This window comes from Opisthorchis viverrini (assembly GCF_000715545.1).
Source record: "Opisthorchis viverrini unplaced genomic scaffold opera_v5_514, whole genome shotgun sequence".
In the NCBI taxonomy this organism is placed as follows: Eukaryota; Metazoa; Platyhelminthes; class Trematoda; order Opisthorchiida; family Opisthorchiidae; genus Opisthorchis; species Opisthorchis viverrini.
In genome coordinates, this window is record NW_008752180.1 from 22918 (window position 1) to 34968 (window position 12051).

The following is a 12051-nucleotide window of genomic DNA, read 5'->3' on the forward strand; positions in this document are numbered from 1 at the left end:
AGTTATCGACTCTTTAATATCCTCGTAAAAGCTGCGCAGTGTAATCTACTGATTCCCTGACCTATCCTACTGCGTCCGTCACACAAACCCAGATCGAGAAGAGCGAGGTTTACTCGGTCAAATAAGATTCCTTCCACATTTCTTATCAGATAGGCATGTAGAACAATTCCAAACTGATATAATTCTTCTTGTCTGCCACTGTGACGAGAAAATCTTCACACCTTAGCGGTCTTGCGTAAGAGGAGCGTGAAACATTTGTACTTTCTATCATTCCCCTCTCGTTGGGTCGGGCACGAATACATCCCTCATAGCAAATTTGCTGTTTTGATTAAGGCCGTTAGTACCTATATTGTGAATGTAGGCGACTATGTTTATTTTTTCAGGAACTTCTTGATTATCCAGAACTACCGAAAATAGAAGATGTCAACAAAGCCAATCTTCTCCATGAACGAGTGAAAAATCTTGTTCTTCAAGGTAGGTGTGTACTATTGCATTTACCCTTATTAGTGAATTAATGCAACTGGATTATTGTTGTCTTTAAAAAGGGTCCACCGTTGGAGAGCTGTTTTGGTTTTTCCGGAAGAGTGCTTTCTTTTCGAGAGGAGGAATGCTCAGGGCATAACATCCATGTACCAGGTCATAGCAAATTGCAAATAAACTTATGGGAATAGCTGGCATTGGAGTCGGGTTTGCCGGTTAGCTTCCGTTTTATCATGGTGGTCAGGCTCAGTGCTGTAGTGATCTTGCCGGCTACACTGGATAGAACGCAGTTCATCAAGGTTATGCCATGCTAGAAAGGTCACTGGGAAACAGTCTGACGAAGAGCACTTAGTCTCAGTATCACGAGAACTCTTGAGGGATAAGGTTTTGCTGTTCGCCGCGGCAAAAATGAAAATAATGGCGAGGTGTTTCCTCCAGATGACCAGAATTTTCATAATTGTGTTAGCAGTGTTGCTGTGAATGGAGGACTTAGAAAGAGTTGACCTTAAAAATCGGTACATCATCCAATACGGTCGAAACATTCCCAAAAATCAAGTCAGTTAATGTAAAAAAAAGGCACCTGCTGTATGCGTTAGCCATATGGCTGAGTAAGTCCTCCACGTCCCTCTGTGTCAGAACCTGAAGTCAAAGACTTGGGATGGGGTACATGGAATAGGCTTTCATTTCCAGGCTGAGCGGTCAGATTGCTCCACCTTACCGCAAATGATCCGGACTGTGAAGAGAGAGAGGATGCGTCTATCTCTTCAACGTCAGCATGGGTAGACGTCCATAGGTAGACGTGGAGGGAACAAGCCTGAAAGACGAACTGGTTTTCTTGAAGGAGAACTCGAACGCCACCGCATTAGCCTCACTGAACTCAGTAAAAACCAACTGGGTGATCTAGGGAGGTTACGAAAGACTAGCTATTACTGTACCCTCTACTGTACTGGAAAACAGAAGAAAGTGGATACGAACACAATGTCGGATTCGCAGTTGTACGGATCAGAGAGTACTGGGCCAACCAAACCACACCAACTCGGGAATGATGGCCGTCCTATCCCAGCTGTCGAAAAAAGGTTTACCACCTTTATCAGTGTCTGTGCCTCCACCCCTTCAAACTCGGATGTGGCGAAGAACCAAAGCTTCGATCACCTATCGGTCTCTGTACCAGGTTCACTAGACGATGAATTCTGAAGCTCCTTGACGATCTTCATAAAGAGCACCCGCAGTGAATGTAGCAACTACAGGGGTATCAATTAATCCACTGGAATTTGGCGGGATTTTGAGCGGGTAAGGGTAGTGTTGACGACATTTTTACACTTCGTGAAGTGTTACAGCAACATGATATACCGAGTCATTGCATAACGAGACTAGCACTGTTCTCCGTGGCTCCCTCAGACTAACGGAAACCGTGTGGTGGGTAATTTATGACTTGGCAGTAGGGTGTGAAAGAGATTCCAAAGACAGCGTTTGGAGCGTAGGCACCGCAGATTACCTGCAGTAGGTTGGCACCAAATCCCTTCGTCGCCAACACTTCTTTTACTTTTAGGCTCTGAATATGATTAAATAAACTTTGGGTTGTATAGCACTGAAACATCAATATCAAAACTGGTTTCGGTGTCCGATTTTTTGATGGTGATTGCTTCAGCCATGTGCTGACCGCCTGCTGTTGTTATATAGTACTAGCTTCCGAAATAACCGCATGGCCACATTGCGTCCTCAAACAGAGTACCAGCTACGATCGGATATCGATAACACAGATCAATACCTGACTACCGTTCGTTTTGGAACACGGGTGACTTCTGCCGACACAAAGCTATTCTACCTAGCAAGGATTACTTTCCCAAGCTGTTCCAGCCAGTTTGTCTATATGTGCTTGCATAATGACTGAAAAGTGAGCATCCGTTTTTTATCTGGTAGGGGTTCCAATATAGCACATTTCCTCTCGGTTGATTTTTGAGTGGCCGTAGGACGAACTGCCTTCCACCACTTGCACAGAATTGTCACATGGAGATTCAGATGGAGAGTGTGCTATCTTACTTTGAACTCTAATGCTGCGTTTCATGAGGGGCGACGCCGCACGCGACAGGATCTACTTATGCGTTCATTTTTCCTGCTGCTACTTTGATTAGTAGTTTCTAATTAGCTAGAACATCTCACTACTGGTTCCAAGCACTGTCTACTTCATGCAAATGCTTTGATGCGAAGAAAGTTTTTGTTGATTACTTTCAGGCATACCCCTGTCCCAACTTCAACCTGCCTTATGTTTTTGTGCCAGCGACTGGGTCAGGTACCTTAGTTTGGCTGGTGGCTTCCTTCGATTGGTCCCAATTTAAATGGAATACGAGTAAATTTTGCAAAAGTGTGAGACAACTCGGTCTTTTTCACCTTGAATGGCATCCGGTCCCTGTGTAGCTTTTAATCAAAGAAACTAACTACTCAACATAGAAGGTACGTGTGGATTATCCTGATGTTCGGCAGTTTTCCAAAGATTCGCTGCAGTGCACGAGGCTTGAGGCTTAACTACTGGGAATCATCTCACACAGTGCTCGTCCACCTTCGGAGAATTTCACACTGTTCATTCGTAGGAAGGGGAATCCCAGGAAGAAATGCATTTCGTACCTTGCGCCAGACTATTTGAACCGCTTTCGTGAGGCTGCGGTATAATTTCGCACTCTGCCTGAAAATGTATTGCGTCGAATCACATACACCAGTGTAGCATGACAAACCTTTTATTGAAGATCTCGTCCTGCAAATGAGGCCAATCTATGCTGAAAAACGGAGAGGCACTGGTGAAACTCTTCTGATCGTTGTGACGTAATCAAGCCGCATAAAACCATGGTTGAGATCAATCCTCTGCAGGCCGTAACACTATGGCTCTTTAGTAATATGAACTTGAGAAGCACCCTTCCAGCCAGTCGGCGCTGGCTGGCGCTGTCTCTCACGAAGCTGAACTCAGACTTCAATTGTATAATTAGCTACGCCCCGTCGGTTTTGTCAGTACTCCAGTTTAAGACACCCTGTGACTTCGGACAAACAAAGATCGATCGACTCCAAAGGCCGCAGGGCCAATTTGCCAGTGGACGAGCAAACACATGTGACCATTCAATGAAACAGGCAAAGAAGAGCGAACAATGCTGTCCGTAAGCCGGTTTTGCACTGATAAAATGGGAGTTCTATGGAGTGAAGCGAGCCGGTTTTGATCGATTTCTGGAGAAACATTAGCCGTCTTCTCTCCGGGTCATCAGGGGCAGATGTCTTTTAATCTGGCTAAAATTAAGTGTGAACCAGTAAGCGCGACAGGCTAGTACTACGAATACGATTACGGATACGGTTAGTTAATACGAATACAAGTGCTATACTCTATGTTGCTCATTTGTAACCGGAGAAAATTTGAGTTATCCTGCGTTGATTCTACTTATCCTTCAGCTGTATTAACTTCAGCTATAAAGTGTGCATGCTTGAGGCTAAATTATGGGTTTAGTCTAGTCCATTCAAGCGGATTTCACTTTCTGGATTAGTATAGCAGCTACGTTTGTGATAGAAACTCCACCAAAACTACTGGATCAAAGACGTGGATGAGGAGTGAATCAGTCGTTTGAGGATTCGAAAAATGTATTCTCTTCGTTTCTAGGGCGTTTGTTTTCTTGAGAAGGATCGCAATGAGAGGAATTTTGTGCCTCTCAGCTTCCCCAATTATTTAGTCAATTTTGTCGAGGAAGAGTGTCATATTTCCATTTTTACTGAAAACAACTTTTCTCTACTTGTGGGACAATCTGCTCTATCTAAGCCAGATGACAATAAACCGTGTAGTCCTGCCTCACCTCGTGATCCAAGCACGTACGATTCCCTTCGGTTCTATTCCAAGTGTCAGTTTTCGCCCATTTTTAGATGTCATTTTCTCTAGCCTATGTTACGTTTTAGTGCTATAGTATTTTGAACGTGTATTTGTCGAGATAGATGGTCAACATGACCAACTTATTCGTAGTTAGTGCCACTTACTCCTCTTTCTAGTTCATTTTCCTTTGTGTTTCTTCACTCAGTGAACAGTGCAGAAATAGATCGAGACAACCGATTAGACCGTGAAACCCTTGCTACCTTCGCTAAACACGGTCTGTTCGGCTTGCAAATCGGTGAGAACTATGGCGGGAGGAATTTGTCCTATACATATGCAGCGCGAGTTTGGGAGGCTCTTGGACTGGACGGTGCTGTGTTCGCCGTTTTAGATGCCCACAATAACTTGGCAGCTAGGGTGAGTTTCTAAGACTTTACTTTCTGATGACCATTTCTAGCACTGGCTAAGTGATGTCATATGTAAGGAGTCGTTCAGCTGTAGCGCCCTTTCGGTGCCTAGCTGCCATGCCACCCGAAGGAAGCACGAGGGCTGGGATACTGTCAGGTTGCCCTGACCGTTGACTTTCCCACGGTTGAGTCGAACAAACTTCGTCCCCTTTGCCGTAACAATCCTTGAAACTCAGGGCATAAGCGCTCTTGTTGTTCCTTAGAAAGAAGTGACCAAATCACTTCACTGCTTTTCGAACATAATCTGGTGTTGATCCGATGGATAGCTCCTTATGTAAGGAGCTATCCATCGGATCAACACCAGATTATGTTCGAAAAGCAGTGAAGTGATTTGGTCACTTCTTTCTAAGGAACAACAAGAGCGCTTATGCCCTGAGTTTCAAGGATTGTTACGGCAAAGGGGACGAAGTTTGTTCGACTCAACCGTGGGAAAGTCAACGGTCAGGTTCTCATTATTGACCCCGGCTCCTAGCTGTCTTCCAGGAAGGGTACTTAGTGGTGTGAGACGCGGCATTGTAATCATATGGTTACGGAATTTTGCCACGTATATGGGATGCTTACTACACAGTGGTGGCTGAACTCACATACCTCATACATATCTATCGCCCCTAGTGTTGGTTATTTTCTTCTATTCTTATTTTGTGCAACGTGATTCCTCGTTTTCCAGTTTCCATTTTGCGCCTCTACCGCGTTTCTTGTTTTCACCTGTACGTAAACCTCTCCTTGACCTTGTCATTGCATGTTTAGTTTTAATCAAGCACGGGTTTTTGCCATCTTCTGGCTACTTTGCCTTCATTCTTTGTCAACTTTGGGTAGGCACAATGTTTCCTGCCTACCTATTTGTAGAGGATTGCATTTGGAATCAGCAGTTCATAAACCGGTATATAGAAGCTGATGTAATCCCATGATTTGAGGTTTTTACAGTTTTATTATTGCATTCATAGTACCGCATTTGTTGGTAGACCTTTGTTTGAACGACTTGACTTTTGGGGTTTTGTGCGTAACTGAACGTGGCCCAACTGATCGCTGGAAGCACTCAATACTTGGTTGCCAATTTTCGCCCCTATGGGGCAACACTGTTCTGAGTTGCACACCATACGTTTACGTTATACTTTAACCTGTGAAGTTGAAAGTTCGATAAAGTTGTTTTCCACTTTACAGTCGGTGACGTCATTTTGGGAATTATCCCCCGATGACTGGCACAATACAGCTTCCACTGGGAACCTCTCTCTCAAAAAGGTGACACGGTCGTGGAGTGGATTTCAGCTCCGCGAAATGTCCCCAACTGTAGTCTGTTTGTGCGACGAAACAATCTGTCCATCATCGAGGTGGACATAATTTCCGGTCCTACAAACGGCTGTTTCACTCCTCAAGATAAAACATCACAATGGGGATTAGTTGTGCCACTCGCTCGGATTCAGTAGTCTACTCTCTTGTCAAACGGTCAATCTCAAAAGTATGGATAATACATAGTCCCGCAGCGTGAGAGAACTCTTTTTGTATAAACTTGACGGATGATCTAACCTACATACGCGCACGTCACCATTCTTTAGGACATGATACAGTTGCGATGCGAAGTCAAGATATTGAAGCAGCAACATGCAATCAAACAGTGCAGGATAACTCGATATTTACGGGATTCCTAATTACTACCATTGTTTCTCTGGTTAAATGGAATCCCTTCGTGACAGTTCACCTTGTTGGGTGACCTTTTTTTCGAACTCACTGGAGTAAAAGAGTCTTATCGTACACCGTAAACTAGATGACAGGGGATGTTGGACAACTTGTATATTTACCGTTTTGCATGGATACGTCTCATTCATAATTTCGCAACATATGGCTTAAGTGGTTAGAGCGTGAATTTGCTGACCGGAAGGTCCGTGGTTCGAACCCGACCTCTGCCTCTCGACTTCCCCTGTCTAGTCTTGGGCAACCTGGCAGTATCCCAGCCCTCGTGCTTCCATACCACCACCGTGCCATACCACCACCTAAGCACCGGAAGGGTGTTACAGCTGAGCGATTTTTTTATTCCACAACATAATTGAATGTCTGGGTGCATCCACTTTAGGCGAGTCGGAATATCCTACACGAACACTGTTTGACCCCCTTCAGTTCGATTGAAGTTTCCTTGCTCTGATTCGAGAAACATGTGATGTGAATATTTTTGCCCTTCTCACGTGGCATAGCCTCTGTCACAATGTACCGTAAAAGAGCGGTACTATTTTTGTTATTTTTCGGATTTAGGCAAAACAGCCCGCGGTTTTGAGCTGTTGGACACTAAGTACTGGGAAACAGGTTGAGTTCCCGCATGCGTAAGTATCTTACTATGTTGATTGGACTGTCTGATGTCTCCCTCTGTGTAATCCATACCACAGAGTTAAAGGCGAATATAGCCGATCCGCATTATTAGCGCTGTCCGTTTGTGATCGCTCTGGCAGATTATCATAGGAGAAAAGCACTGGCTCCGAGCTTCGCCTCAGTGCTAACTTATCAGTTATGCATGTCCTGTTCAAGGGAATTTTACTAGTACTCCTCTCACCTTCCTTTACAAATCATACACCACTACCCTGTGATGGCCTCAAATAAACCTGTTAAGTCGTAACGAATATTCGAGATGCTTAACAGAAATGTGTTGTAAAATCAAAGATTCTCCGCAGGCTGAATAGCATAAACTGTCCTACCTAGGCTACTATGCCCTCAAGTTGGAGTGAAAGTGGCAATACCTATTTGAGCATGGCGTTTGTAGGCCTGAAAAAGGGTACATTATGTACTTCGCTAAGAATCCAGATTCGTTGCAAGCCCTTCCCATGACATAAGCCAGAAGACTGCCGTTTTCCAATTGTTAGGGTGGTGCAACGCAGTATATGTCCCACGTGTTCTGTAACTATACTCTTCGTAAATGTCTACCTTGGTGTTTTATTTGGTGTTCCCGTTTCTATGCGAAATCAAACTCGCCACAAAGGTCAATGTTTGTGATCGTTGCAATGAGCTATTTAAGTAATCTGTACTCCAGTGTGGTCTTCAGGTACCACAGCTGTCAACCTGTATCTGCCCGAGTTGGAGCAAAGTTCAATTGTAGCTAAGGTACGGACTGTGTTTAACACGCCTTTATTGTGCTGTTTTATGTCTTATATTCGTTTGGCGGTGATTTTCGTCTCGACTGGAATTTACAACACTGCGGTGCTCTCCATAGGGGTATGTAACCTGGCCTCATGTGAACTGATCACGTTAGAACGCTCTGGGTAGTAGATTCGGTGTTTCTGTAGCACCGTTCGAGTTTGTCTAGGAACGTCACTCATTCTGGGGAAAACCGATTCTTGGGCATACAGTACTCTGCGGTGGATGCTCGTTTGGCTATATCTTTACGACTTACTTGGTTAAACATCCCTCAAATTCTTTTACAAAGTCATTGGCGAATTATCTTGGTTTTAACGGAGACTCAGCTTAGTTCCGACTGAATTTATCGTTTTTGCTATTCTCCTACTAAATGTGCTATCCGAACGATATTCAGTATATCGAAGCATTGTTGGTTCTCTGAACTTCTTCGAACCATATGATTGATTGTAACGCTGCAGTGAAGGCCATATTATAACCTGAGAACGAAACAGGGAATGAGGAACTGAGCAGCTTAGTCGATTTGGCACATTATTTTCACAAACAGGGATGGACACATTGCCGAATTTTTCTGGACACACAAATCGTGCTGCTGAATTCAGGCTATTATTCAGAGGGAAGTTGTTCTTATAAACGGGTATGGCGAACCCTGGTTTTTAACTGCGTTACAGCCTGTTTCTTCTGTTTTATTGCCTGGTTGTTGTGAAGTCAGCCAGTAGCCGCTTTGTATCTCCAGTACTGCTGCAAATTACGTGAGGGATCGGCGTCCGAGCAACGTAGAGCTATCATGGTGCACAGTGTTCTCGTGTCGAATATGCTTAAAAACGAGCTACTTGGACAGGTTCAAGTGTCAGTAAATTTGAATTCTGTGCATCGACGCTCAAGGATTTCAGAATGGCGATTGTGGAGACCCCGGAAATGGTCGATTACAACAGACTATCCAGTTCGGAGGGGCAAGTTTTGGCGGCCAAGCCGATTTTACTGGTCCCTCAAAGGCACGAGGCCCTCAGATGTTTTTCCCCATGCTTGGTCTCTATGAGCTGTTCAATATTTTCATGTTTAGTCTACAGGATAAACTTGTTAGTTATTTTTTCTTTCTCCCTGACAGTTGATCGTTGCCGAGTAAACCAAACAGTCTAATTTTTGTACTCTATCGTTCCTGCATCCTCCGTATGGCTGCTCTCATCACATTTTTTGATACCGATTTTGGGCCGGAAACTTTATATCTAATCTTTTGTTTCGTTTCTGGTTGTCTATCTGCCTCTCTCGTTTCAGTAAAGTTTGTTTCGTTTGTCCGTTTATCCCGAGTTCGGTCCGGTTTGGTCCAGTTGTAGACTATGCTGATACGCACCTTTTTTTCTAATTCCACTCTTAGTCCATTGCCCTTGGTGGGAACGAGGATCAAAAGCTCACTTTCCTTCCTCCGTTAGCCACTGGAGAGTGTATGGCCGCATTTTGCCTCAGCGAATTGTGCAGGTGAGTGTCTACTTCTTGTCGGTTTGCCTGAAGATGAATTGACAGACACATCGAAAATTACTTCAGGACAACCACTATCACACTGTCCACTGCACACAGTCCTTGCTCCTGCGAGCAAGGGTACAAAATGAGAGATGTTGAAGGCTTACGTTACTCCGCTGCTTAATTGCATCTAAGGATAAGGAGCCGTCCCACACATTCGGGAACTGAAGTTCTGTGAAGAAAGGACAGATGATTAGCAAGGGCTTTCGGAACCAGGTCAACAGCGAAGTGCCATCCGTAGAGTTTGTCGTTCCGTATGGCCAACGTACCAAACAATGTTGATGGCCGTTTCTTATTTTAAACCATGTTTGTTATATTGTTGCCACACGTCCGAAAGGCACTCGTTGTTAAGTTTTTGTTAAGTAGAATGACGAGAAAGTGTCTAGTAACGTGATTTGGATTGACCAGTCGGATTGTAGGTAGAAGCAACAAGGTAGCGGCAGGTCCTTAACGAGTTTGTCAAGTAAACCACAGGGTCCCTGGGTGAACGATATAGCCGCCTAACTGCTCAATCCAGTGATTGATGGTCTGTATGAATATTCCGGTAGCGTCATATACCACTTCTTTGTAGTATGTTATCTCTCGATGTTTTTTGGAACCGTCTTTTGTCTCTACGATTGCGTGTTAGACTGTTATATTCGCGGGACAGTGTTTCCCATCCACGCGCTCCTGATACGCTCAACTCATCTTTTATTAGGTGCGTGGAATTTTCCCAGAAAACACCACCTTATTTTATCGGTTTCAGCAGCTTGGTAGAAGTAATTGCTCAGGAAACCATTAGCTGAGTCGGCGTCAGATCATAATTCCGACCAACGTCCAATGAGTTTGATGTGCGTTAAATCCTCAGCCTCTTCAGTGACACTGCGTCCTTCCATGACGAAAGGAATATACTTTACTGGTCGAGTTCACATTTCGTTCCATGTTTTTGTAATTCAGTTGACGTGCAAGGTTAATTTGAGTCCGCTGTCGGTGGAACCATTGTCCGTATTGACTCGACCACTGGTACTGCACGTCGTATCACTTATGACTAGTGGAGGTAATGGAGTGTTGAGGGAGTGGCTCGTCAACAAGGGCTACGCCTTCCTGCTACCTAAATGTCTTTTTTCTACCTTGCCCGCATAGTGGCAGTGATCTCAGTGCAATTAAAACGCGCGCCATTCGCTCATCGGATGGACAGACCTACACGATCAGTGGTAGTAAAAACTGGATAACCAACGGAGCGCTTGCCAATCTGCTGGTTACTTTTGCTCGTGTGGAGCCACGCGCTGATGAGGTTCGTTTATTGTGTTCTGTAGCTTGTCTGTTCGTTTTTCAAGCGATAATGACTGTTTCTGAAGTTATTTCTTCTTTACAGCTTTTTCGGCTTTAGTTGAGTAGTGATATGATGCATTTCAGCATGTCTGCTTTGAGTCTCAGGTGTACGATAAGTCCTAGTAAAATTACCGTTACAATAGAGTCACGTGCACAAGTCATCTAAAAATCGTACCGGCAAAAAGCGCAAGAGATGCACAGGTTCGGCTTTTCTCATGACGCGACAGATCCGTTCTTGTGCGATTGCAAAGCGGAACAAGGAAATGGGCTCGCCCGATCCTGAGCCAACGTCGGACTTAGTTGTATTCTCCTCGCTATCCTGAAGTTTATTACAAACACAGATCAATCCTTCCTGACTTTTATCGTACGTACTAAATAACCCCTATGTCACAACTGGTATTGAATTGACATAAATTTCTGACAGCACTTCAATTCCCGACCTAAAGCTGCCACCTTGACGTGGTGGTCGGGCTTGAGTTCTGCAGCGATCCCGCGGGCTACACTGGCTGGAACTTCGTTTCACAAGGTGCAACCATGCCAGGAAGGCCAAAGGGGAGCAGCCAGACCAAAAGCAGCGAGACCCCATACTACGAGCAATCGTGGTACGGGGCGGTCTGGGGGTGAAGTCATACTGTCCTCTCTGACGGGAGTGTGAAGGCAGTAAGGTGTTTTCCCAGGCGACCAGCATGTCCATATTTATGGAAGCAGCAATGCCGCCTTCCCCCGAGGAAGGACGGGTTAGAAAAGGTCGGCCCCCAAAACCGCACACTCCGATCGCCCAACGGTTGACCGTGACCGCCGGCGCATTGTCCAATACGGTCGAAATACTTTTAAGACCAATGAGCCCGGTGCTGCTCAAAAGGCACCTTCTGTGCGCAGCCGCATCAGGAATGAGACAGTAATGCCTTATTCCCTGCGCCCTCAGGTTAGACCAACCCCCAGCAGCCGAGCAGGTCAGACTATTGAGTCATCGGCTCCGGGCAGGGTCCCCCAAAAAAGCCCTACATTCTCCCACTGCCTCGTGGGTCAGACTTTTGAGTCAGAGGCTAGGGTCAGGGTCCCCGAACAAAACCCTACGTCCTCCCACTGCCTTGTGGGTCAGACTTTTGAGTCAGAGGCTAGGGTCAGGGTCCCCGAACAAAACCCTACGTCCTCCCACTGCCTTGTGGGTCAGACTTTTGAGTCAGAGGCTAGGGTCAGGGTCCCCGAACAAAACCCTACGTCCTCCCACTGCCTTGTGGGTCAGACTTTTGAGTCAGAGGCTAGGGTCAGGGTCCCCGAACAAAACCCTACGTCATCCCACTGCCTTGTGGGTCAGACTTTTGA

General features: G+C 45.3%; 2 protein-coding genes across 2 annotated transcripts in view; one reads left to right on the plus strand and one right to left on the minus strand.

Moving 5' to 3' along the window:
* Positions 1–12051, plus strand: part of T265_11541 (hypothetical protein) — a gene marked incomplete at both ends in the record, with an annotated part of 38494 nt that overhangs the window by 12077 nt on the left and 14366 nt on the right. Inside the window, 4 exons of the mRNA XM_009178221.1 lie at positions 384–474; positions 4524–4732; positions 9272–9372; positions 10552–10687. Of these exons, the coding sequence (XP_009176485.1) occupies positions 384–474; positions 4524–4732; positions 9272–9372; positions 10552–10687 (537 nt within the window). The remainder of the gene's footprint in view (positions 1–383; positions 475–4523; positions 4733–9271; positions 9373–10551; positions 10688–12051) is intronic.
* The window catches only part of T265_11542 (hypothetical protein), a gene marked incomplete at both ends in the record, with an annotated part of 15464 nt that continues 14283 nt past the window's right edge, over positions 10871–12051 (minus strand). The window contains one exon of the mRNA XM_009178222.1: positions 10871–11044. Within this exon, the coding sequence (XP_009176486.1) occupies positions 10871–11044 (174 nt within the window). The remainder of the gene's footprint in view (positions 11045–12051) is intronic.